Source organism: Sceloporus undulatus, chromosome 1 (genome assembly GCF_019175285.1).
Source record: "Sceloporus undulatus isolate JIND9_A2432 ecotype Alabama chromosome 1, SceUnd_v1.1, whole genome shotgun sequence".
In the NCBI taxonomy this organism is placed as follows: Eukaryota; Metazoa; Chordata; class Lepidosauria; order Squamata; family Phrynosomatidae; genus Sceloporus; species Sceloporus undulatus.
In genome coordinates this window covers 208,162,240-208,189,212 of record NC_056522.1, presented here as the reverse complement: position 1 = coordinate 208,189,212, position 26,973 = coordinate 208,162,240, and the positions used below count along the sequence as shown (strand labels likewise).

Here is a 26,973-nt window from a genome sequence, read left to right as displayed (position 1 = left end):
GCCTTTTGTAGCGTATTTTGTCCTAAGCGTCTTAATTCCCTGTTTTGAATGCTAAGTAGCAAGGGTCTTGGTTTAGAATTAATACTCATCATGCATGTAAACGGTGTGAAAGAGCTGCTTAGTAAGTTAACACAAAGTGTTCTTGTGTCAGTCCTTATGGAAATAGATACAATACAAACATTACAGCTGAACTCACGGCAAACTCCATTAAGTAAAAACCTGGGCTCATTGTTCAAAGCAGGGTTTGAATAGAGTGTAAGCTCATTTTGTTGAACGTAATGTCAGGCTTTTAGGGATTGTATTGAAGGAGCAGGGTTTTGTTAAGTTGAGACCAATTCATTAAGTTTTATTGCCTGGTGAGAAGCGCCAATACGTTATTGTGAAACTTCATCAAATATTCATGGTGAAAGAGAAGTAGTAAACGTATTCAATCAAGTGGTCTTTTGGGGGCCTGAAAAGGATTATGATGTCTGCTCAGCTGATAATTTGTAACATTCACTTGGCTGTTTAACAAGGCCAATATTGCCTACAAAACTAATTCTCATCTTGTCCTTTGGTTAAACAAGATTTTAGAATTAATCATATGAGTAAAATTTTGTTACACTTGTTTGTTTGTTTTAATTTGGTTCATAAAGTATTTTTATTTAGAATCATCTTTCCATATCCACATTTTCATGAGAACTTTATGTCCAAAATTTTTGTGCATTCTGGTTTAAGTGAACAAGTTGGTCTTGGAAAAAGTTAGCTTTATTCTGGTGCTGTTAATTAACAAGATATTCTCATTTGTTTGGTTGCCTTTTGCTAACCTTTTTGAGGATGTGAGATGGTATTGAACATGCATTCCCTGGAAAAGTTGATCAGAATATTCAACTAAGCTCAATATCAAGTTACAGATTTTTATGAGTAGTTATAGTACAGTGACCCTTGCAAATCTTTGACTCAGCGCTGCATTGTCTGTATTTAGTTGGTGCAGAGTGGTGAGCTGTTTTGCTAGGACATAGCAGCAGGAAGGAAAGTTTTGCAAGCCAACTCTTGAGAGTAAAAGATCTGAGCAAAAATATCTCTTTAATGAAAACATGTCAGCCAGGATTATATGGAATTGTCCCATTTGTTTTGTCTTTCTTGTGTTATGTCAATGTGATTGATTACTTCTCTGTTACAGTGAAATGCCATTATGATTTCCGAGATAGTAATAATTTCAAAATCCAAGCTGGAAATTTAAACTCCTGTGTTAGCAGAGAATTGGTCTATATGGCTTTTAGGGCCCTTCCAAGTCCAAGTCCATTAAAGGGAAAGCATTTCTGTTGCTGATCCAAATTTTTTGTTGTTAACTACCCTCGAGTCAATCTCAACTCATGGCTGGCTGCCAAGTGGATGAGACATTTCCAATACTCCCTGTCCTCCACCACTGTCTTCAGTTCTTGCAGATTCATGCCCATGGCCTCCCTGGGGGAGTCCAGCCATCTAGCTTGTGGTTTTCCTCTCCTTTTCTTTCCTTCCACCTTTCCTAGCATTATGGTCTTTTTCTAATGAGCTGTGTCTTCTCATGACGTGACCAAAGTATGAAAGTCTCAGTTTGCTCATCTTAGCTTCCAGGGAGCTCTCAGGCCTAATCTGTTCTGTGACCCATTTGCTTGTCTTTTTGGCTGTCCGTGGTATCCTCAGCACTCTTCTCCATGACCACATCTCAAATGAACTGATTATCTTTTTATCCGTTTCTTAGTTGTCCAACTCTCACATCCATACATGGCAATGGGGAACACAATTGCTTGTACAATCCTGACTTTCGTGCTTCGTTGTATGTCTTTGTTCTTGAGGACCTTTTTTACTTATTTCATTCACTCCCCTTTCTTGACTGCAATCCCCATTCTTATCAATGTTTGATCCAAGGTACAGGAACTCTTTTAATGTTTCTATTTCCTCATTGTCTAGGCTGAATTTATGGATATCTTCCATGGACATTATTGTTGTTTTCTTTATGTTTAACAGTAAGCCTGCTTTTGGACTTTCTTTCTTGACTTTCCTCAGTAGTTGCTCTAGGTCTGTGATGTTTTCTACTAGCAGTATGGTGTATATCTGGAAAATATTTTACCATTAATAGGTGACCAGTAACAAAATGACACATTCAGAATATTATCTTCAGGCCTCAGCCATTTTTAATTACGCTTGGCAAACTAGTATTTTATCTCTACTGGTAATACTTCCAGAATCCCACTTGATATTACAGGTATTAGTCCCTTCTGTTGTAGTTTGGGGGGGGGGGGCGGGAGTCAGTTGAAAAATAGATCATAGAATTGACCGTTAAGTGATGGACATCAATTATAATGTGAATGACCAGGCCTTTTTTTCCCTTTCACATACACACCTCCTGTTAGGGGTGCATACAGTTTCACTCAGCAAAACCTAAATTTAGAAGACTATAATTGTGTAAAAAAAAATCTGGTGGATCCCTTGGAATGGTAGATTTGAATATTTTCTCTGATCTGGGATGGGGATTGGATGCTCTGAGCTTTGTATATTAAGGACCACAAGGGGGCATCTAGTGAGTGCCAAGGATACATAGCATTATGTTGTGGCTGGGTCAAAGGTCTGAGGGAAACTATAGGAAACTATCTTATGTATTGCACTGGCATTCTCCCTAGATCTTGAATCTCTGAAGTATCCACTTATTTATTCAAAAGACTACCCTACCTAGATTTCTTTGTAGGAAATAGACTCTTATTTTCTCTCTCTTATTTTTCAGGCAGATGATGTGGAAACTAAAATTAGAGAAATAATTCCACCAGGCTTTAGCAGAAGTACAGATGACTTTGTATCTTTGCTGGAAAAAGAGGTTAACTTCAAGCCATTTGGGATATTGCTGCACACATATTCTGTGCATAATGAAGAAGCAGGCGAAGACATAACATATCAAATATATAAGGTAAAAAGAAACATTCAAAGTTTTGTCCTTAGCAGAGAGATGCCGCTTTCATTATAATGTTTAAATGATTCTCAAGCAGATATTTTCAATATATGTTACACTTTATGTCTGCAAGATTATGCTTTGCCAAGGGGCTTATAAACAGTTTTCTACTAAAGCATTTTATTATGTCTAACAAGATGCTCTTCCTTTCTGTAAGGAGTTTCACCTGACTTCTTTTGGCTTTTTCCCTAGGCTGACATGACATGCTTAGGCTTTCGAGAGTATCATGAAAGGCTTCAGACCTTCTTGATGTGGTTTATTGAAACAGCGAGCTTTATTGACGTAGATGATGAAAGATGGAACTACTTTCTAGTGTAAGTACAGTTCTAAAGCAACAGTGGACCTTATTACCTCCACAAAGGCTGCATTTTAATTGTGGCTAGCCAATTATTGGGACAGTATAATGATATTTTTCCCAGGAAAGGAAAAACTATTGTTTATCAGATTGGAGTTTGCATCCATTATGCTTTGCAAGACCTTGAGAATAGAGCCAAATTAAATACTGTTGTCTGTTGGAGCCCTGAATGTAGGGCTTAAACAGTAAAATGAGCTTTGCCTGTGTTTTCTTTTACTTGCCACCTATTCATCTTTATAATAGGCAAGTGCGCTGAAGTGCTGTAAAGAGGTCTGATTTATCCAAGTTGCTGCACACCAATTAAGTGAATTGTACATTCAGAACATAGCAGGTGTACCCATTGGGCCCTCACAGAGTAGCTTGCTGACACTGAAAATTCAGTCAGAGAATGGAAAAGAAAATGGACACTGCATGGGAGCGCGACTGTAATTGACCTGCTTGGCTTTCTGTTTTATCTGCAGATTTGAGAAGTATAATAAGGACGGAGCTACGCTCTTTGCGACCGTAGGCTATATGACAGTCTATAATTACTATGTGTACCCAGACAAAACCCGGCCACGTGTAAGGTAATTGGCAGCATAACACGTGCCTTGCCTTTTATTTCAGAAGAGAGTACTGTTGAAGTTCCCAATACTTGTTTGTTGGGGGTTTGGGGGTTTGGGGGAGGTTTTGAATTTAAACTTACTTAGCTTTGCATTTAGTTATTTCATTGTTTGCACTTCAAATGGGATGGAATCTCAAACCTATAGTATGATAGACTGGCACTTTTAAAAAGTGTTTTCTATGTAAAATCTTCTGTTTAGTGAATTTGAAAGTCACTCTCAAAGGTAAAGCAGGCTGATTTTCAGGGTGGGGGTACATTTCTTATTTTCTGCAAAACTTTTTTTCTTTTTAATACTTCTAGCCAAATGCTGATATTGCCTCCGTTCCAAGGCGAAGGCCATGGGGCTCAGCTTTTAGAAACAGTTCACAGATACTATATGTCCTCCCCTACAGTACTTGATATAACAGGTATGTAAAATGAGTCTTCCTTTGGAAATGGGAATTCATTTATATGAAGCTTTGAATATTACTTTCCTGACAGTCAATAACGTAAATTTCCAAATTCATCTGTCAAAATTAAATTATCTTTCAAAGATTAACTTAAGCAGAGGTCAAGGTTAATGCTACCCTTCCTTACATAAGAACTGTGCATAATGTAATTCTTCAAATCCTTTCCTTCAGAGAACAGTGCACCATGGAAATCCAATCCCTGGCATGAAAGGATTACCAGTTAATTAGCCATTTTTATTGCAGACTGCGCAGCTGACTTGACAAGAGATTTAGGTTTTTGAAACTCCTTGCAGCGCTTTCTTCCTTAAGGCAAAGCACTAAATCAGAGAAACACTGTGTGAGACATTATCCTTCTGAACACTAAAACTGTCTGCACCATTTTTATGACCTTGGAGATGAAAAGTATGAATGCTTGATGAGCATGAACTTGGAATGTGTAGAAATTTTAAAACAATACTGGTGTGAACTTTGGTGGTGGTTCAAAGTTACTGACTCTAAACAGGCATATTGTAGTGTATGTGTTTGAGGACTGGAGCTCACTTCAAAAGATGCCACAATAAATCCAATAGTATTTTGACATCTTAAAAATTAGAGCGCCTTGTATTCACTGAAAGGAAGTGGGGAAATCTCATCAGAAATTTCTGCTTGAGGAAGTAAGAGAGAGGCATTTTTTTCTGATTTAACAGTATTTTAAACATGATGTAGGATTGAGAGCCCTGGCACAAATTGCTTTTGAAAGTAACTGAACTTTAAAGGCCCCTAGGTTTTTTAGAATGAATTGTATAGTTCTGTGGGTCATGTTTGTATCTCTATGCAGCCACCTTTAAATATCCTAGTGGGCATATCCATTGATTATAAAACTTGGAAAAATATTACATTTGAAGAGCAATCTGAACTAATGGGAAAAACAATATTTCAAGTATATATACATTTGTGAAATATCACTGCCAGGTTATGATAGTGGGCCCTTGGTATCTCTGCGATTTGGTTCCAGGAGCCCCCATGGATGCCAAAATCCATGGATTCTGAAGTCCCATTAAATGCAGTGGGATAGTAAAACAGTGTCTCTTACATGAAATGGCAAAATCAAGCTTTCCTGTTTTGGAATATATATATATATATATATGAATATTTTCAAGCTGTGGATGGTTAAATCCATGGATAAAAAAATCCATGATTATAGAGGGCTGACTGTACTCAGATCTTTGATCAGTTCTAAATCTTTGATTCTTCTGTTCACCAAGTCTGTTTATGCCTAGTAAGACTAGAGCGATTTCCCTGATCATAGAATTCTTATGTTTAAGTACCTCTGAATTTCAAAAACTCCTTGTGGCTTGAAGTTGGCCAACAGTGAAACACTCATATCTGTATACAATAACCTTTTTGAATCTAGTAATTTCCAGATGTGTTGAACTGCAACTCTCATCATCCCCAGAAAATGTGCTAACACATCTGGTGGGGCTAGGTTCTGAACTTACGATCTGTAATTAAATCATGAAGATTGCTTAGAACTACAATCCTCCCTCCGTTCTCGTGGTCTTCAGACTCACGTCCCTCACTTATGCTCAAGGGATGAACTGAGGGGGAATGAATGGGATGTGTGCCCACAACACTCACACCCGTGCCTATGTTCAAGCCAATAGGGTTTGAATATAAGGGAAACTCCATTTTTGTGAGGGAGTCCAGAACGGATCCCCCACGAAAAAGGAGGGGGCGACTGTATATCTGTTATATAAATGGCAGTTCTGTTTATGACAGTCCCATGGAACCACCATATCACTTTCTATCATCATGTATAAAATAAATTATAAAATAGTAATGTCTATGGACAACATTCTAATTAAATGTATCTGACCATAAATAGCATTCTCAGTAAGGTATTTATAACAATAGAAAGATAAAAAAGCTAGGCCATATACTGTAGTGGCAAAAAAATAATAATAAAAAAATAAAAACCAAAAACCCAGGCCACTGCATCAATACATGGAACATGGTGTGTATTTTTTCAGTAAAACTGCTCTAAAACAGATTTTAAATTGCTCTGTAGAATAATCTGCTAGGGAGCATGCTGTTTTTGACTGGGAGTTTGAAAGGTATAGAGAGATGAATTTCTCTTTTTCATCCATTTCTCATTGCTGCTGTTAAGGGAAAATTGGGTTGGAGAGATGGGAGGGGGATAAGAAATTATGAAAGTGAGATGGCATTGAAAGTTATAAGGTGGCTATATATAAAGGGTGCCTCAGACTGAGGGAGATGTAAAAGGTAATCAGATTTATAAAGTAGTTGTTGGTTTAACGGGAGATTGAACTGGTTAACCTACTGATGTGTTTTTCATGAATTTGTTACTTTTGTGAATTTGAGCCTCCCTATTTCCTATATTTGCGAATTTGATCTTTTCTCTATTTTAATTATAGTATTGGTGTTTTATGTATTTTGATATTAGCAATCTTGAGCGCTATTTTTAGAGGAAACAGGATATAAACTTATTAAATAAGATAAATAAAAAATGTCTCGTAATTTGTGGTCCTTGTTCACATACATTTGAATGAACTTTGAAGGTTTTTTATAACTAGGACTTAATATTCCTGTTCTAAACTTTTAATTCCCTGCTCTGGCCAACTGCATGTTTTCTTGGATATGGAGTTTATATCATTCCCAGGATTGCCCTCAGTGTATTATAAAATTATAACATGATGTAGAAGACCATGGTGCCCAGTAAACAAAATTCTACAGACAACTCTTGATAAGAAAATTATGGCTTTCCTTGGACTTCTTGTCTCAAAAGAACCAATAGGTTTTTAGAGTGGAAACTGCTAAGATGGACTTTCTTAAGTGATAGGCATTGCTCTATGTTTGACCAGTAATGACTCCCATTTTAAGAGTAAAGCATCAGCTGCTAACACTCTTTAGTTATGTTAATTACTGGATGCAGCAGTCAGACTGCATTCAGAATGAGCATTTTGCATCCAACATCCAGTGCATAATTTGGACACCAGTGAGCCATGCTTCCTTTTATTTATAAGCCATTCTAGTTATTTTCAGTGAATTTTACTTCCAAGTGAGTGTAGTTAGCAGACAGTTTCTGTATCCAGTGTAATGACAAGACACGATGGCAAGAAAAGTTGTACCAAATTATAGTTCCTTTGGGAAAAGGAAATGGTAATTCGTTTGCACTTGCTTTTACTCAAGCTCTAATGAGTTCTGATTGTCTCTGCTGGGAAGACACAGAAAGTGAATATGCAAAATGTATTGAAGAGATTCTACAGATATTACTTATTCCATCTTGGCTAAGGTGGCTTACCTACACTGTGCACTTTGCACTGAGAGGGAGATGTCACTCAGCCTGCTGCTCCATTTCATTCACTGTGATACTAAGCAGTTAGTTGGAGTTCAGTAAATTCATAAGTCAGCTTCACAAATGAAAAGCCCATATTTAGAATAACCTGGGGTGGTAACTGAATTGCCCAAGGCAGCAAACTTAAGAGAGATCTTGTGTATTTAATAATATTATGCATGATAGTAATAGTATGGTAATATTATGTATTATCATACATGAAACAAGGATTAGATTTAGAGGAAAGAGGTGTGAAAATTGGAGGAAGGAAAATCAGCAATATCAGATTTGCAGAAGACACCATACTATACTAGCAGAAAACAGCAAAGATTTGGAACAATTGCTGAAGGAAGAAAGTGCAAAGGCAGGTTTACAACTGAACATTAAGAAAACAATAATGACCACAGATGATTTACATAACTTTAAAGAAGATGATGAAGACATAGAAATATTTAAAGATTTTTCATGCCTTGGTTCAGGCATTAATCAGAATACTGCGGTGAATAAATCAGGAGACAACTAGAACCTCAAAATCCTGAAGTATAAATGTATACCATTGAATACTAAAGTTAGGATTGTCATTACTGTACTATCATATATCCCATTTATGTGTATGCTTGTGATAGTTGGCATGAAGAAAGCTGACAGGAACAAAATTAACTTATTTGAAATGTAGAGCTGGAGAGTTCTACTGATACAAAAAGCAAACGAACCACACACCAATAAATGGGTCCTAGAGCAATTCAAGCCTGAACTCTCCCTAGAAGCCAAGATGACTAAACAGTCTGTTGTACTTTGGCCATATCAAGAGAAGACCTGACTCACTAGAAAAGACAATAATATTTGGTAAAGTAGAAGACAGTATGAAAAGAGGAAGACTGCATTCCAGATGGATAGATTCAATCAAAGAAGCCATGGCCCTGTGTTTGCAAGACCCGTGCCAGGGCTGTTGATGATAGGGTGACTTGGAGGTTCTCACTCATTGGGTTGCCATAAGTGGAAGTTGACTTGATAGGCAGTTAACAACAAACACCTACTATTCTGACAAGATCCTAGTGACAAGTTAATGCTACCAGGAGTCACATATACAAATCTGAATATTATAAATCAACATATTTATAAAGAAAGGGGTTTTGACCTTTCATCTTTGGAGACTGCTTAGATAACATAATTTCTATATGATAGAGAACATCCCTTTATCTTAATGTAGGGAACATATCCAGATGTACTTAAATGTAACTATTTAAACATGATAATGTTTAAACTGAAGTTCAGTGTTCAGGCATCCAATTTTCTTCAAATTAGGTTTCTGTGTCAATACACTAATGAAAGTGGTTCCATTAACCAAGTAGAACTGCAGTATCTGAATTTTTTGTTTTCTTCTTCTTGCAACTATTGCCTTTCTTGATTCGTTGATAAGCAATAGAAGGCACTTGCAGCCAAACTAAAATTGCTATTACAACTAGAAGTTGAACATTTAAATTAGATCATGCACTTCTAAAACGAGCATTTATTATTTATTAAACGACATTTCTGAAAGTATCTTGGAAATTCATTTCCAAACAGAAGTGCAGCTTTTAAGCTGCAGTACTCAAAGGCCATTGAATCTACAGAGAACCCTCTATTTTATCATATTGGGTTATTGTTGTGTTAAACAACTTGTATATAGTTCCGGTATGCAATGATGTCTTAAAGTGAGATACAACAAAGTACAGTGGTACCCCGGGATACGAATTGATCGCGTTACGAAATTTCCGGGATACGAAAAAGTTAGATTGGAAAAAACTGTTCCGGGTTACGATATTTTTTTCGGGTTACGAAATTTATTTCGGCGCGAAATTCAAACGCAAAGCGCGGCTAGCGGCTTTCCAGCGCTAACGGAAAGCCTTTTCGGGTTGCGAAATTACTCGGGTTACGAACGGAACGGCGGAACGAATTAATTTCGTAACCCGAGGTAGCACTGTATATAAATACTATTAAAAACATGCTAAAATCCAACTTACCATTACTAAAAATTAATTGAAGTATCTAAATTAGAGGTTCAAGACGTGATTCTCAAACTGAAAGAATTCAAAGAAAAAGAAAAGGCTAGAGCTAAAATCATTTTCAGGTTTGTGGTATGTTTGTCCTCTTAGCAAAACTTCAGAAAGCAGAGATAGTATAGATATAAATGTATCATATCTAGAACATTAGACTCGACTGTGAGTGATTATGTGACTGCTTCAAATAGCACAAAGTGTAAATTAGTTGTTATTGTACATAGTGTTCCAAGTATATGCAGTACTGCTCTTATCTAAACTTAAATTTTAAACTTGTAAAAATATATTATCTACAGTCAAATACTAGGATTAGTAAAAGAGAACTTTTAAAAGAATTAGATCTGGTTATTTGTAAAGGAAAAACCATTTCAAAACTGCTGTGTTTTGTTCTTTTAGCTGAAGATCCATCTGAAAACTATGTGAAACTACGAGATTTTGTATTGGTGAAACTGTGTCAAGATTTACCTTGCTTTTCTCCAGAAAAGCTCAAGCAAGGTTTCAGTCAAGATATGGTAACAGAAGCTCAACAAAAGTTGAAAGTAAATAAGGTATATGATCTTAAAATATATTGAAGTAAGGACCTTCTGAATTACATCTTATGTTGCCTTTCTGCAAGCAACAGATGTCAGTCTGTTCACAGAAGGGTTTTTGATCTAATGGAAGACTTGGTAATGGAAGAAGATCATTTTCACCTATTCCCTCCTCACTGTGCGGTATACTGGAAATTTGCACGAGAATGGGAGTGGTAGTTGTAGGCTGCAGAAGTAGCGGGATTTGGTCAGTTTAGCTTTTCCCTTGTGTGTGCATGCACACACTTATCATAACCCATGGTTAGATCAAAAGTTCTGTTCACAAGCCTTTCTGCAATGTTCAAAGCTATTGTCAAATAAAACTAATTTTTTTCTAGTAGCTGGTTTCTCATGGTCTCATTTTTTAAAAATCCAAAATGTCACTAGCAGTAAAGGATTCAGTAATGCCTTTGAGGAATGTAGGAGATCTGTTTTTAAGGGCAAAATTCCAGAAAAGTGAACTATTTGAAGAGTATACACCAAAATGCTGTAGGTAGGAAAAAGTGGCAGTAAAACAGAACAGCTGTTATATCAGTGCTGATTGCCTTCTGTACTTCTCATTACTTGCCTAGAAAGGAAAATATGATATTACATTTGAAAATGTCAAAGATGATCTGGTGAATGCAAATGGACTCCTAACACAGGATCACAGTGAATAATACCAGATAAATTAGCAGTAGATGACCAAAAATAAAGCAAGTTTTTTTCATTTATGTGGTTCCTATTGGATCAATCTCCTTATGTAATAAGACTCTTCCAACATCAGGATTATATAGGGTCAAGCTTCTGCATGAACAGTCTGACATTCTCACTTCTCATAGAGAAAAGTGTCCAAGGCCTTCCTGTGATAGCAGTGGTCATAGGAAATGTGGTAGGCGAGGGCTCCAGCCACTTACTTTTAGTGTATGCTGCTGCAGTGGGAAGAGCCTGACCATTTTATTATTTCAAATTATAATATGAAACATGATTGTATAATATGTATTATACACAGTGTAATAAAATTTTTTGGAAATATTTTTTTTAAAAGGAAGAGCCTGACCATGTGCCCGATAGAGGATGTCGCTGTTCAAAGCCTCCTAGTTCTTTAATGCCTGGCTCTACTCAGGCATAGTAGTCAAGACACTGGGTGAGGAGCAGCTTTGGAAATTGCCTGTTGCAGGCAGTTTCCCAAGCCAGCCATCACTGGGTCTTGGTTCTTAGCACCATTTGGAACCAGACATTGAAGCTTCAGAAAAGTTTTCATCAAGCTGCTGGGAAGCACATGCCAGATGACTTGGCTAATATTGCCTGGAAAGAATTCCTTTGCTTCAGAGTTGAATTTGGCCATTGTGCTTGATACCGGTTAGTAAGGGGTGGTCAGCTGTGGTCCTCCAGATGATGTTGGACTGCACTTTGCATAATCCTTCACCATTGCCTAAGCTGGCTAGGTCTGATGTAGTTGCCTTCTTGACAAAATTTGGAGTGTCACAACTGCAGCCCTCTGAGGGTTACTACTTTAGACACCAAAGAAAAGTAAGAAACATTTTAAAGAATTCGTTCCCTAAAGAGAAAAGAATGGATCTGCAAATGTGTTTGAATATAATTGATTTAATTATGTTTTTTGTATTAAATTCAGGTGTGTTTAATCTGCTCATTTTGTAAAGTATCTTAAATATCACTCTGTTCCCGCTGGAATAGAAATAATTATTTTCCCACTGAATGAATAAACCTTATATGAATGGTCCTTTGCCCTCAGTGGATGCTGAGATTATTTAGTATGAAAACGTTTACAGTGAAGAAAGGAGGGAAGGTAGTTGCCTCAATGTAGTAGCAGCCAATTTTGTGAGGAATCGTCTTTCCACATCCTGAACTCCTATGGGGTGCAATACATTGCTGCACAGGAAAGAAAACACATTATATTTGGCGCGCCTGACATAACTGTGAGGCAGATTGTATCATGAACCTGGTCCCACGTGGACATCGGTATTGATGGTAGGAGGTACATCCAGCTAAAGTAACATTAGGTTAAGAGGGAGGGAAGAGGGGGATGTCCTCTCTATCTGGTCTCCTTAAAACCATTTCTTTCGGGCAGGAGGAAAGGAACGAATGCAAAGACCTGCTTCCGTTACATTCCAAGAAACTCAGCACTGGATAGGCTAAAATTTCTGCCGCCCAGTCCTGAAAACAATGCATGTGCACCTTTCAAAACTATACCATTTTCAGTTCTCTTGGGCTGAAATATTTTTATCAGGACTGTTGTAAAGTATATGGCTCCAAAAGTGATTGGAAGTTAGACACGTTGGGGCTTAAGAACAGGGGATGGGGTTAAAGAACCTTGAAAGAGGCTCTGCAATCTTGTATATATTGAGACTTTTGATTCATATGCTTCTCCTCTTATTTGTCAGCAACATACCAGACGGGTTTATGAAATTCTCCGATTGCGTGCAACAGACATGAGTAATCCTGAACAATCTAGAAATTACAGACTGGATGTAAAAAGAAGACTGATGGGTCCTTATAAGGTATCTTTTTTTAAAAAAAACAACTCATGTACATATTAAGGCTATTTTCATTTTTTTTAATTGATCATAAATTGCCGTAATTTAACAGGATATAGTTTGCTACTATTTTTCCATTAATGGATGTGCTTCTATATTTCTGTTACATTTATAGCCATCTATACTATCTGATGCAGAAGAAATAAAAGCATGCACAGTACTTTGAGACTGCACAGTTATGATACATAGCATACTTATGCTAAGAATTAGAATCTGATTTTGTTCTTTAGAATGCAATTATTATCGATAGTCAATTGAACAGTGTACTGGTTGCACTTATGTAAACATGCAGTCCCTTCCTTGCATAATTTTTGTGGACAGAAATTCTATCCAGGACATCTAGATTGTAAGCAGTTTTCTTGATTAAAAAAGGATATTCTGTGCATGCTATACCTCAGAAGAGGTACAGCAAGTGATCACTATTTAGAGAGGCCTTGTTGCATATTCAAAACACTTAGATTGTTGCACACTATGGATGGTGGCTGCCTACCCTTTCTTTCTAGCAGCAGTCCCTTACATGCCTCATGGGATGCCTCTGGTGGATATTTCCAGCCTCTAGGAAAGTTCAAGGAGCAGAGAGTTATTGCAGAAAGGAAAAGCTCCTGTGCATATGGTGAAAGCTGCAGTGCTTTTGGATTTGGGTATATAAGTGTGTATCCAGTCTTCATAGTTACTTACAGAATTCAAAGATATAGCCAGGACGCTCTCCAGGGGTGACAGTGGTGCCCCTCGCCCCTCTCTCTGCCCCCTCATCAAGCCAAGGCCAGCGGGCAGCTCCATTCTTCGTCTCAGGACCCTCCAACTCCAAGTGATGGTGTGTGACAGCGAGGGATGCCACTAGCACAACCAGAGAGCGGCCCACCTGGGCCTGGAAGGAGGCACAATGCGTCTCCTGTAGTGGCTGATAAAGGGCCATTTGGCGTTGGCTGGGGCTCCTAGCTGCATCAAGCACTTAAGCAAGTTCTCACCATCGCCGCTCTCTATGAAGCAGTTCTTGACTTCGGTGTGTGGAAAGAGGGGGGGGGGGACTTCTCTGCTCTGCTTCTCCTCCTTTTAATCTGACTTTCCCACAATGAACAACAAGGTTGCATCTGCATTGGAGAAATAATTCATTTTGATACCACTTTAATTGTCATGTCTCCATACTGTGGAATTCTGGAAATGGTTGTTTGTTGTGGCACGAGAGCTTAGCTATACAGTGAACCCTTTGTATACATAGGGGATCTGTTCCGGACACCATCATCCCGCATATGGGGAAAAAACACGGGACCTCAAGTCCTGTTGTTTGCTATGACCGTGTGCTTTTGTGTGCGAAACAGGCACACATGCCATTTTAATGCTTGAGGCTTGCCGTCTGCGTGAACTTGAGCCCATGGACGGCAAGCCCACAAATGGAGTGGCCGCACTGTATTTCATTTCAACACTGTCTGACCCCATCCTCCGAGGGTGTCCTACACTAATCTATTCTCCCCACCTACAGGCTAGTTTCTAAAGCCAAACCGGCCATGCCTGTTTATTTCCATACACATTGGCTAGTTCCCAATTTCTTTGTTCACTAAAGACCAGTTAAAACTGGACTTGGTACTTCATTTCCATACACAAAGGATTTTGCATCTGAACTGACATTCTCACATACCAGTTGGGTGTGTGTGTGTGTGTGTGTGTGTGTGTGTGTATCTGTCCTTGGTTTCCACTCCACTAAATGCATCTTAGGAAGTAGACTGAAGTGTATGAAAGCTCATGCTGCTAACTTCTTTCTTTCAGTTAGTCTCAAAGGTGTTACAAGATCTCTATATACAGTGCTCCCTCGGGTTACGAAATTAATTCGTTCCGCGGCTAATTTCGTAACCCGAAAAACCTTCGTAACCCGAATTGCCATAGGCGCTAATGGAAAAAAAGCCGCGGCTCCGCCGCGGCTCCATTTAAAACAGCGCCCGGGGTTTTTTCGTAACCCGAAAAAACCTTCGTAAGCCGAAACAATAAATCCCTATGGGATTTTTTCGTATCCCGAAAAATTCGTAAGCTGGGTAATTCGTATCCCGGGGTACCACTGTACTGATTCATAGTTACTTTTTAGTGAAAAACAACACCAGCTTATTTTGGCATAGGAAGTAAAGGATCAAATTCCACAGTAATTATTGCTCAATTTAATTTCTTTATTGCAGGGATGTAGCCAAGGGGGGGGGGGCTGGGGGGGCCGGGCCCCCCCCCCCCGCTAGAAAAATGAATGGGGTGGGCTGGGGGGCCGCCGCCCCCAAGCCCCCTTATAATGGTGGCCCTTTAATTGGGCCCCCCCCCCCCCTCTTCCTAAAATCCTAGCTACGTCTCTGTTTATTGCTATCCTAGCTCATTTTCTGTGCTGATTTTGAGTGATAATTCTAAATCTGTTTTTGGATTTTTTAAAAACTACTGGAACTGAATCCCTGCTGGAGGCTAAAGTGAGTTATATTCTTGTAAATTATTTACCACTGCAGAAATATTCGAGTTTGAGACCACTTTAACTGCTCTGGCTCAATGCTAAGGAATTCTGGGAACTGTATTGTGAGACATTTAGCCTTCTGTTTCAGAGAGCTCTGGTGCTACAATAAACTACAATTCCCAGGATTCGCTAGCACTGAACGAGCGGTCTCGAATTGGATTATTTCCGTGGTGTGTTTTGGATCCTAGGTAGAAATCCATTCCAGCCTTACAGTTCCCCCAAATCCATTCATAACTAAGGGCCAAACTACAGGTCATGAAGGAGATATGTGAACAGTCTGTTTTTGTTTGTTTGTTTAAATAAAAGCCAGCTGTACAGACATGTATATCCCAGTACAATGAGAGTGCAAGGAACTACTTAACCTTTTCTGTTTGTTCATGTTCACCATCCCAAACTCCTTTTCTTCCTTAAGGAAGATTAGATAGGCCATTCTATCTCTTCTCACATCAACCTGTTACTTAAGTTTGATCTGGTTCCTGCAGTTTCTAGATTTCACATGTCATTGTTTCAACACCAAATGATTGTGTCCTCCTTTCTGAGAAAAGTCTTCAAGAGTATGCTAGAAATCCACATTGGCAACAATACCATTAAAATAACCATGACCAAGGCTCATTGAAACAATTGAATGAGATTTAGTTTGTCTTTGTTAAATTGTCCCTATTGTTTGTGAGATGCAGTCAAGGTTTGTTATATTCTTGGTTAAATATGCATTAAATGGAGTTGGCAGCTATTTGCTTTGAAATTCTGAAAGCCTACAATCCATTGAATAAGAAAAAGCAATGGAATTTTCTGAAAGATTTCTGATATTTTTTAAGGTTCAAACAGCCTTAATAGTGATCTGTGGCAATACAGTGCACCCATGTCATACGCGGGTGTGATATATGTGGCTTTCAGCATATGCTGAAAGCCATGGCACAAGAAGCCTCGGCATGCCCTGGAAGGGGTAATGGCAGGCACGCACCGTGCCGCAGGCACAAGCCCCATTGTTTTTAATGGGGCTTGATCATACGTGGAATTCCCCTTACGTGGGGGGGGTGTCCGGAATGGATCCCCCGCCTAAGGGAAGGGCCCACTGTATTTTCATGTCTGTTTTGTTTCTTTTCCAGAAAAAGCAGAGGGAGATTGCTAAAATGAGAAGATGCTTGAGACCAGAAGAGCTGACCAACCAGTTGAACCAAATAGACCTAAATTTGCAACACAAGCAATTAGAAGAGACCTTCCAGCAGCTTGTTTCAGATTACCGAAGAGTCCTAGAACGGCTTGCTCAAGTCTGAGGATGCTACCAGAACCGTGCAGATTTTTGTACATTGTGTTATCAGATATATCCTTGATCACTGCTTCACTGAAACTTTAATCACTTTCAAGATGACTGTTTCCTGTGCATTTTGGATATTTTCTATTTTTGTGTTGTAGATTTTAAAAATCTGTGCTTAGATTTTGGGGGCACTGTGCTGAAATAAAGAAAGTAGATTGAGATGCACTAATAGTAGTACTGTCTGAGTTGTTGTATAATTGTGGAGAACTGTGCAGGAACACAGCTCTATGCCTCATTTCCCTAATTGCCAGCAAGACGCAGCAGGGTTGATCAGGGTAGTAGTGTCTGCAATTGATGTCACCAACAGGTGCTGTATGTTTCCCCAGTTGTCCAGCAGCTTGGGGGTTTGGGGCTATAGCTGAACAAGGAATTGAAAAACAAAAGTAGCCAACTTAAATAGAGAGAATGTAAATAATAGCTGGTTTAAATTTTTTTAAAAAGGAGAATGGGAAACAGAGCAAGCAGAGGTTGAAAGGCGGAAGAGCTAAACCAAGGGAAGCCTGAAAATAGTGGAAGAGGCAGCATATCTGAGGGCATTTAGGTAGAAAGGAGGAGGAGGTGACTAGGGAAGGCAAGAGGAGGCGATGATGAGGCTACTTAGAAGGAAGGGTTTCTAGGAAAAAGTACAGGCTGGCTAATGGGGTGAAGGGAAGAAGAAAGAGAACAGATGGAACAGAAGAACAAAGACCAGCAGAGGCTAAAGAGCTACAAAGACATCTAAGAGACAATATGTCGGAGAGGAAGTAAGTGGAGAAGCAACAGAGGAGAAAGCATAAAACTGAGCAAAGAAAGAGGAAAAAGACTCCAGCTTTTGTGGGTGTGGGCAGGTGCTGATGTTAAAGATACAAAGGCCTCCAATTCACATATGCAAAAGAAGGGATTCTGGTATCCCCTCGTCTCATTCCTTGACTATGGAACAATGGTGAAGCTACCTAAAACAGGACAGAAGTCAAAATTACTCATTTTACCAAAGGCATGGGCCACTGATTGAGATGTCCTGTTGCTAGTCTGGAGTGGTTGTTCTTGCAGCAAAGCATCAATGAGTCGATTCTAGCAGCCCAGAGAAGGTTGGAATATTGTCAGAGTCTGGCAATAACCTCTGAAGGCAACCATATCATAGCAGTTCTCTGCCTGAAAACTCAAACTTAGCTTTAGATCCAGTGATGTAATGAAGATCACACAGAGATAGTGTACTGAACTGTCATCTAGTCAATGTGGGATGGGTTCAAGGATGTGTGATGTATTCCTCCCTAAAAAGGTATCCTGTTTCACAATATTACACATTGTGCTGCTTTCTACTTAATATTTTGGGGAGAAAATCTTTTGATTGGCAAGAGAATGGCATATCACTTGAACAACCCTTCTGATGGCTCCTCTAAATATGCCTTAAAATGATCTGGGAAAGGTCGATAGAAAATGTTGCTCCTTACACACACCACTCCCATTTCCTACATTACTTTTAAACATACCTTGTTACAGACACTATTACCCTATTATTTCCAATCACCAATTTCTACTACCACTATCAGCTGTTCTCAACATGTTCAAGGCAGGTTTTGGGCCCAAAATTACAGAATTTCCTATGACCCATGGATAAGTAGACAGTAAAATTTAGGGGCATGTTAAGAAAGGATGTAAAGAACTCAGCAAAGGAAAATGATGCTAAACAACTTAAAACATTCCAGCAAGTGTAACTTTGTGTTCATCATGAAGGCTAGATGTATGAGGAGGTAACTAAATGGTGGCTGTGCTATGTGTGTGGTAGGAGACCAGGCATGGGGCTAAGAATATGTGGGTATGGGCTATGTTCTGCATGCATTTAATTCTTCTATTCATCAGTCTGCATATGCCTAGTAAGACTAGAGTTGCTTCTCTGACCATTACATTTTTATGTTTAATTACCTCTGAAGCTTGTTCATGCATTCCATTTCCATTTTTACTATGTCCAGCTTCCCTTGGCTCATGCTTCTCACATTCCACATTCCTATTTTATGTGTAATGCTGCTTTGGATGCTATTTGCCTTCCTAAGGGTGTCTGCTATTTGTATTGACATCTTTCTTATGCCTTTGGATAATCTTGCAAATGTAATATCCCTTTATCTCTCCCTTCTTCCCTTTCTGTTAATGCTATGATACAGAACATATCCCACACCAATAGCGATGAGTGCGTTCTTGACCTCACACCTGGTTATCTATCCCACACATCACACAGCTACAATTTAGTTCCCTGCTCATCCTTCTAGCCTTTAGGATGGACATTAACACTTTGTCTGCTGGAATTTTAAAGTTCTTTGGCATCGTTTTCCTTTTGAATATTATCACTGGGCAGAGCTTTGTGCCATCTGCCAGACAAGATAGAATGACTGAAATGGGTCTTTCATGACTTGTTTTCACAAGTATGGTCTTCTCACCAACACTTGCTACAGTTCAGTTACTAGGCATATCAAAACTCACTGAGGTTTCATATTACCAATGTTAGCTATATCTATGCAAGTTGTCTCTGCTTTATTATAAATTTACGGAATGAAATGATTTCTTCATCCTACTCTATAGACAGCTTCTATGAGATCTTTGTTTGCTGACAAAGGGCCTGAAAAGACAGACCAAAATAAAGCTCCTTCAGGTCACTTTGGAGGTGTGCTGTTTAAATGATGCATGTGTCCTAAGAGGCCGGAAGCAGCACCAAAGCCATGCTCCAGCCCTAAGGACTGGATCATAGAATCATAGAGTTGGAAGAGACCACAAGGGCCATCCAGTCCAATCTGAGCACAGCTTTGGTGCAGCTTCTGGCCTCTTAAGATGTTTTTGTCATTTAAACAGCATACTTCCAAAGTGACCCAAAACAGCTTTATTTTGGCCTGTCTTGTTTGGGCCCAAAGGCACAATCCATATCTGTTAATGAGCCATGTACATCAACCAGCTAATGCCTTAAACTTTGCAATACCTTCAGTCACTTAATGTTTTTCTTCTTTTGCATCTGAAGCGCCCTTCAAATGCTCCAGCAAGTCACAATGTAGTCATTTTACCCTGTCATTCAGATCCTTTTCCATTACATCAAAAGGCGCAAGTTTGTGATGCAGCACTTTCTTTGACTTCAGCATTTCTTGTAGTTCAGCCTCTTTTTTTATCTAGTCTCTAACAAGTTTTTCATTGATGCCAATTTCTCTCACAGCAACACAATTATTGGATTTCTTTGCATGTTCAATAACTTTCTGTTTGCATGATGCTGTATAAGAAGCTCTCATTTTGCAGAGAGCAAGAAGTTACCATTCTATTTTATATTGCTAGTATAACCACAGGATTGACTGTAGGCTTATTGTAGGATTTATTGAAATATTAAAGACATATAGGTTAAAAAAAAGCCTTAGCACCATATGTAAGACTTGGTGATGATTAACACCCTGTTGCAAGTAATGGAAGTAATACATGCAGACAAAATAGCTACCAGTGCAACATGACTTGCTCAAGAATTTGGATAAGGGTGCTTCAGAAGGCAAAAGAAGAAGAAAATTAAGCAACCAAAGGCATTGCACAATAGACTGCCATTAACTCAACTCCCAAGGAAACCAGCATTGACCCATTAATAAGTCGACCCAGGTTTCACAGATGTGTTTTTTTTTATTCATATTGATTTTGTTAGCATCCCATGTAAAAATCATTAACATCCATGAAATTATGTGTTTTGGGTCCATTTTTGTGTGTGTTTTGGTCATGCTGGATCTGTATTTGTTTGCTTTTTCTTCTTTAAGTCTCCAGCCCATAGGCTGGATGTGTTTCTTCCTTCACCTTTTAAATCCTATCAAAGGGACACATCTTAAGAGTATAAGGCAAGTAGGTCTGAAACTCTCATCATTGTAAGGAGATGCTGGAAACTGGAACTGAATGTATCTGGAGGGTAACAGTTTGTGGAAACCCAGAATGATACAGCCATGGATGTCAAGGAAATTAGAGGCATAAATGTTCACACTTCATTATATTTATCCTTTTTAGCCAATATAACCCAGCTAATATTGCCTCTTGTTTAGCTTTCAGTCACCTCAGAAATTTTAGTTTGTTTTTCACATTGTAATAGGGCTTGTAAAAGATAATACTTGCTACAGATGTGTTTTCAACTTGCTTCAACAGTAATACTTTTATCTGTGTTTTATTGTTGTTAGCCATCTGGAGGACTATTTTTAGTGGGAAATATGTTTATAAAATAATCCCCAATTCACTACAATACTTGCTAAACAAGCTCTGTCCTCCAATATGTAATCTTTTACAGGCTCTGAAATAGTGCAGACTAAAGGCAGGGTGATGAGAGAACCCAATAAATTATAAGTATCCAGTTCAACTGGAAGTTCCTTCTAGAAACTAGAGTCAAGTTAATAATCATGTGACTGAACACAGAAGCATAGGGCCCTGACATTGTATTTGCTTCCCGTTATCATTCATTCTTTTTAATAAGGGGTGGGGGGGGGAGGGCTGTATGACAGCAGTGCAAGCAGAGTAGTGGGCTGCCTCTTCCTGCAGCAGCTGTATCTTTTCTTCCTGTACTGATCAGAGAAAATGTAATGCAGTTAAGATGCCTGAAATAGGAATGCACTCCAGTTAGGGTTGCTCTGCAGTCAGAGTTGATTAGAGCCAAAATATAAATGAAATCTGGTTCATTAAGAATAAGGAGAATATCCAGCACCTGCCACCTTTGTTCTTACACAGTTCAGTAAACAAAATGTCTAGTCTTTAACTTTCCTAAAACGAGTTAGCTTTAAAACAAAGAGGGGAGGGAGATCCCTATGCACTTTTCCACAGGGAAAATGCCATATCAAATGTGTTAAGCAAAAAAAATTTAAAAAAAAATAAAAAAAAATAAGTAAGGGGCTAAATAGACTGCCCCTTTGGAGTGGCCTGCCACTGCTCCTTTCCTCTGCAGCAACTACACGCCATGGCCCTGATCCAGCATTTTTCTGGCCCTAAAAAGAACACAAAATGCTGCTCTTTTTGGAACCAGAATAAGGGTGCCTTTGCTGCTGCCTCGGCACTTTCTGGTGCTCCTTTTGGCATGCATCATCTGGACACAGCGCCAAAGGAGCGCTGTGATGCCACCTGCTGTGTGGTCAGGTGATCAGGCATGAGGCCAGCGTCAAGGCAGCGGGTGTGCGCTGTGCAGATGCCATGCCCTCACTCTGCCCCAAGGTTGGTGTTTAGTGCCAGCATGGTGAGGCCCTAAGTGTCCATATTAAATAGAGAGATTTTCAATTCACTTCCTACATTTTATTTAGCAGTTTTCCAAGCATGTATATACCATATGTACACTTGGTGCTCTGTCTCCACAGATTTTTTTAATCCATGGATTTAAGCATCCACAGCTTGAAAACATTGGAAAAAAAATATAAATTCCACAAAGCAAGTCTTGATTGTAGTATTTTATAGAAAGGACACTATTTTATTATGGCATTGTATTTCATGGGACTTGAGCATCCATGGGTTTTGATATCCACAGGAAGTCCTGGAATGAAACCCCAGTGAATACCAAGAAACCACTGTATTTATTGCATATTTAAACTATTCACTAACCATATGGGAGCATTGGGGGACCCCTTGCCATGCTGCCAAGATGACAGCATAGCAGTTTTTCTCTGCTCACTCTCCATAGACATGTTCTGTGTTAAATGTTTATAATATAAGTAAACATGTAGATTTAGTATTAATGTGTATATATTAATTTCTGGCTGAGGGCCATCCATACAGTGTACAATCACAAACAGATCAAGGCTTCTGAAAACAAGGCAAGTTTCTGCTTGTCTATAATTTTCCCAAAAAAAAACAAACCTAGGCTTTCTGTTTGACTGTCTGTCTGGGTGGCCCTTTAGGGTGGATTCTGTGCCACCAATCCATGTGTGGTAGCACACAGGATCTGTATCACAACCACACCCTCTTTCCTTTTTAATACCTTCCATATATCAGATAGTTCAACAGCTACTTATTATATTATTGTTCCTATGTGAGAGGAGATTAACAAGACGAGGTCATCGTGTAAAGGATTGGATTGGGACTTGGAAAATTTGGGTTCCAGTCCTAACTGATTCATGAAACTCACTGGGTGACATTGAGCCAGGCATTCTCTCTCTCAGCCTGACTTGTCTCCCAGGGTTGTTGAGAAGGCAAAACAGAGAGGAATAAGAAAGCCTGTCTTGCATACTGTCTTTGCAGTAGAAGTGGGATATAAATATAATAAATGAGTAACAACACATTTCTCTGTTGTAGGCAAAGCTGTATGTGTTAGCTCCATAGTATTACTGTATCAGGTTGCCAGGTATATAATAATAATAAATAATAAAACTTTTATTTATATCCCGCTTTTCTGTTACAAGACAATCAAAGTGGCTCACATATGTATTGTAGTAGATGACAGCGGAATGAGATGTTTAAATCCAGATTTGCCAAAATGCAGAATGTGGGAAGCGGGGATCCAGTTGAAGGAGCAGAAAGGCTGTTTGTGCAAAATGCAACTGGCTGTTTGTTGGCAGTCTTGGTAACTGGTACATGTAACACTAATTTTTTGTAGGCTGTAGTCTTGTTTGTTTCCCCTTAATCCAAAATTAGGATGCGTGTTTTTTAAGTTTTAAAACTGCAAATTGCTTAGAACCAAGTAATCAGAAGGGATGTCTGAATCTATATAAACCTGCCAGTTGTTAGGCTTATCCGCAAATGCCCTTCCCACATGCCCACCAGTAAAAGCTATCACAAGTGGGAACAAGTGACAAGCCTTGACTAGTAACCTCAGTGGAGGATGGTAGCTTCTGTGTCAGAGGAGTGGTGAATTTCTCCAACTGTGAGGAGGCTATTGAAGCTATCCCCAAAATAAATTCAGCACCTGGTTTCGTTTTTTTTAAGTTAATTTTTCATGCAAGCATGGTAATGCTTAAAATTCTACAACAAACGTTCAAAACACACTGCACAAATAATCCAGTCTGAGATCACTTTAGCTACCTTGCTCAGGGCTAGGGAATTCTGGGAACTGTAGTTTTGTGAGACATTTAGCTTTCTCTGTCAGAGAGCTCTGATGCCACAATAAACTACAGTTCCCTGGATTACCTAGCACTGAGCCAGGGCAGTTAAAGTTGCCTTAAACTAGATAATTTTTGCAGTGTGTTTTGGATGTCAGTGATGCTAGTCTGTAGTTGCAGAATTGTAAGACTGCTACTTTTGACATGTATTATTCATAGATCATCAGCAATAAATTGTTTATGTTATTAATTCTCTAAACTTCCTTTGAGGGATTTCCTACCTGGAGAGTTTTTATATGAATACATTAAGATGATCAGCGCATGGAATTCCTGCGTGTTGTATTTCAGCAGTGACTGCAGACTAAAAACAGTGCTTATTACTATTATCATACATCAGTGGAGAATCAGCTCTTTATCTATGCATGGCGCCATTATGTTGCCAACATCACCACAACAAGCTGCCTTGTGTTTTGGACTCTAGGGGGTGGGATGAAAGGGTAGGGGACTCATTTAAAAGTTTTTTAACACATGGTTAGAAATAGGGAGATTTGCAGCCTTTAATGAGACAATGTGCCTGATTTGGGGCGTGTGAGGAAGAGCAGGCCAGAGGAGAGCTCCTCTGGAGTGGCAGCTGCCTCAGATTTGGGTGTGAAGAAGAGGACAGCGTCATAATTGTTGAAAACTTATTATTCCCGCCAAACAGCTATGATGGCACCATTAAGGACCGTGGGGTGTTCTTGCCTTGCATCATGGCTTCCAAAACAAGAGGACAAAATTTTATTTGTACAGGGTTTTAAAAGCACAAAACACACACCCGTCTTCAACTAGTGTTTCTTCTTTGGCAAAGCCAAGAACATGCTGTTATTGTGCCTTCAAGTTGCTGCTGATTTATGGCAACCTTAAAGTGAACCTGTCATGGGGTTTTCTTGGCAAGGTTTCTTCAGAGGGGGTTTGCCATTGCCATCCTCTGAGGCTGAGAGAGTGTGACTTGCCCAGGGTCATCCCATGGGTTTCCATGGGCGAGCTGCAAATTGGACCCTGTTCTCCAGAGTCCAATACTTTAACTTCTATGCTACCCTGGGTTAAAATCCCACTTCAGCCATGGAAACCCACTGGGTGACCCTGGGCAAGTCCCTCACTCTCAGCCTCAGGATGGCATTGGCAAACCTCTTCTGAAGAAAATTGCCAAGAAAACCCCATGATAGGTTCACCTTTGGGTCACTATAAGTCAGAAATGATTTGGAGGCACAACAACACAACAACTGCAAATCATAGTCCAGCACTCAAAGCTGTACCACTAAGATCTTATAAAAAGGAGAGACACTGACCAGTCATATGGCCATGCTGCCTTCAAAAGTCTTTCCTCACAACTAATGGGATGCAGCCTCCTCTCCTGAATAAAGCAAACTACTCGTCCCTCCACATTTCTGGCTATGACTTTTGTGGATCTGATTATTTATGGATTTTATTAATATGTTCTCTCTAAGAATCTGAAGGTCCTCCAGCGCAACTCTATGGTCAACTTTAACCAAAAGTTGCACTGAAGGACTTAGAGATTCCTAGAGAGGATGCTCCACTAGGCATTTGTAGCTCCTCCATCACAATTCTGTGGTCAATGTCTGGCAGATATTGACCACAGAGTTGCAGTGGAGGACCTAGAGATTCCTAGAGAGGTGTGCTGTCAGGTAAAAACATAATGTTTTTGTTATTTTGTCCTGTTCCCCTAACCCCAGTGAATGTGGAAGGAGAAGTGTATTTCCCACCATCTTAAAAATCCCTTCATGCTCCCTCCCTCCTTCTTTCCAGGCATTAAGGCTGACACCTGAAGGCTTCAGTCTTTCATGTAAAACAATGTGGCGGAGGACTGTGAATTTTGTATTTTGCAGAAACACGCATCTACATATATTGTATGCAGAGAGATCTTGTGGCACCTTTGAGACTAACTGGAAGAAAGAAGTTGGCAACATGAGCTTTCCTAGTCTACTTCCTCAGATGCATTTGGTAGAGTGGAAAGTCAGAGACAAACATATATATGCCATTGGTATGTGAGAATGTCAATTCAAATTCAAAATCCTTTGTGTATGGAAAAGATGTGGCAAGTCCACTTTTAACTATGGTTAAACATATGTATTGTTATTGTGGTGTACCTTCAAGTCCTTTCCGACTTATGGCACCCCTAAAGTGAACCTACCTTTCTTGGCAAGTTTCTTCAGAGGAGGTTTACAACTGCCCTCCACTGAGGCTGAGAGAGTGTGATTTGCCCAAGGTCACCCAGGGGGTGTATATGTATATGTATGTATACTATATACTCTCTAAGAAGAATCAATCACAAGGTTTTCTTGGCAAGATTTGTGTATGTGTCCCCTTCTATATTGGCTGTGAAAGTTCCTCATTTAAGCAGAGTTGCCATTTATTATTATTATTGTTATTATTATTATTAATATTACCACCATTTTATTCTCTATTAGTTTTGCACTCCATATCCACATATTCTTTATCCACGGATTCAACTTTCCATGGGTTTAAAATATTCACACACACACACACACACACATATATTTCCATAAGCAATCCATGATCTTGCCATTTTATATCAGTGGCACCATTTTACTATGCCACCGTATTTAATGGGACTACTAGAGCATCGACGGATTTTGGTATTCACGGGGTTCCTGGAACCAAAGCCCAAATTAATAATAACTCCAAATTAGTAATAATTGTAATTATAACTAGTAATTATAATTATTATTATAGCTGCCTCAATTGTCTCCTTGACAGAGATGCGGGGTTAAAAATAAAACTTGTATTATTATTTTTAATTATTTATTAATTTGGAGTTATTAGTGATTTGGTTCCAGGAATCCCATGGATACCAAAATCAGTGGATGCTAAAAGTTCAATCTAATTATTGTTGTTGTTATTATTAATTATTATTATTATTTGTGGCTTATTATTAATTTGGGAGTTGTAATTACTAATTATAATTAACAAACATAATACTATTACAAATAAGCAATAAATATTACTACTACTAAGAATGTATAATTATTAATATTAATAATTAATATCTAAATTATTTATTATTTATTAATAATTAATTATTATTATTATAACCCCAAATTAATAATGCACTCAGATTATAATTTAATAATAATAATAATGGGAGGACTGAATTATTGTTGTTGTTGCTGTTGTTGTTATTATTATTCCCTCATCCTTTGAAACTACTTCAGTTCTTTTGCAAAAGGCGCCAACCACACTGCGCCCGCCCGCGCGAAAGTGTGGCGCGCATGCGCTCTGGAGAAGCCTCTCCGGAGTCCCGCCGGCCTCGCATTCGC

General features: G+C 39.0%; 1 protein-coding gene across 2 annotated transcripts in view; it reads left to right on the top strand.

Moving 5' to 3' along the window:
- The window catches only part of HAT1 (histone acetyltransferase 1), a 37,849-nt gene extending 21,038 nt beyond the window's left edge, over window positions 1-16,811 (top strand). For both annotated transcript variants that reach the window (XM_042447184.1, XM_042447191.1), the window contains exons 5-11: window positions 2,744-2,923; window positions 3,158-3,279; window positions 3,782-3,886; window positions 4,225-4,331; window positions 10,143-10,294; window positions 12,700-12,816; window positions 16,438-16,811. In XM_042447184.1, the coding sequence (XP_042303118.1) occupies window positions 2,744-2,923; window positions 3,158-3,279; window positions 3,782-3,886; window positions 4,225-4,331; window positions 10,143-10,294; window positions 12,700-12,816; window positions 16,438-16,605 (951 nt within the window). In that variant the 3' untranslated portion in view covers window positions 16,606-16,811. The remainder of the gene's footprint in view (window positions 1-2,743; window positions 2,924-3,157; window positions 3,280-3,781; window positions 3,887-4,224; window positions 4,332-10,142; window positions 10,295-12,699; window positions 12,817-16,437) is intronic.
- Window positions 16,812-26,973: the final 10,162 nt, after the last annotated feature.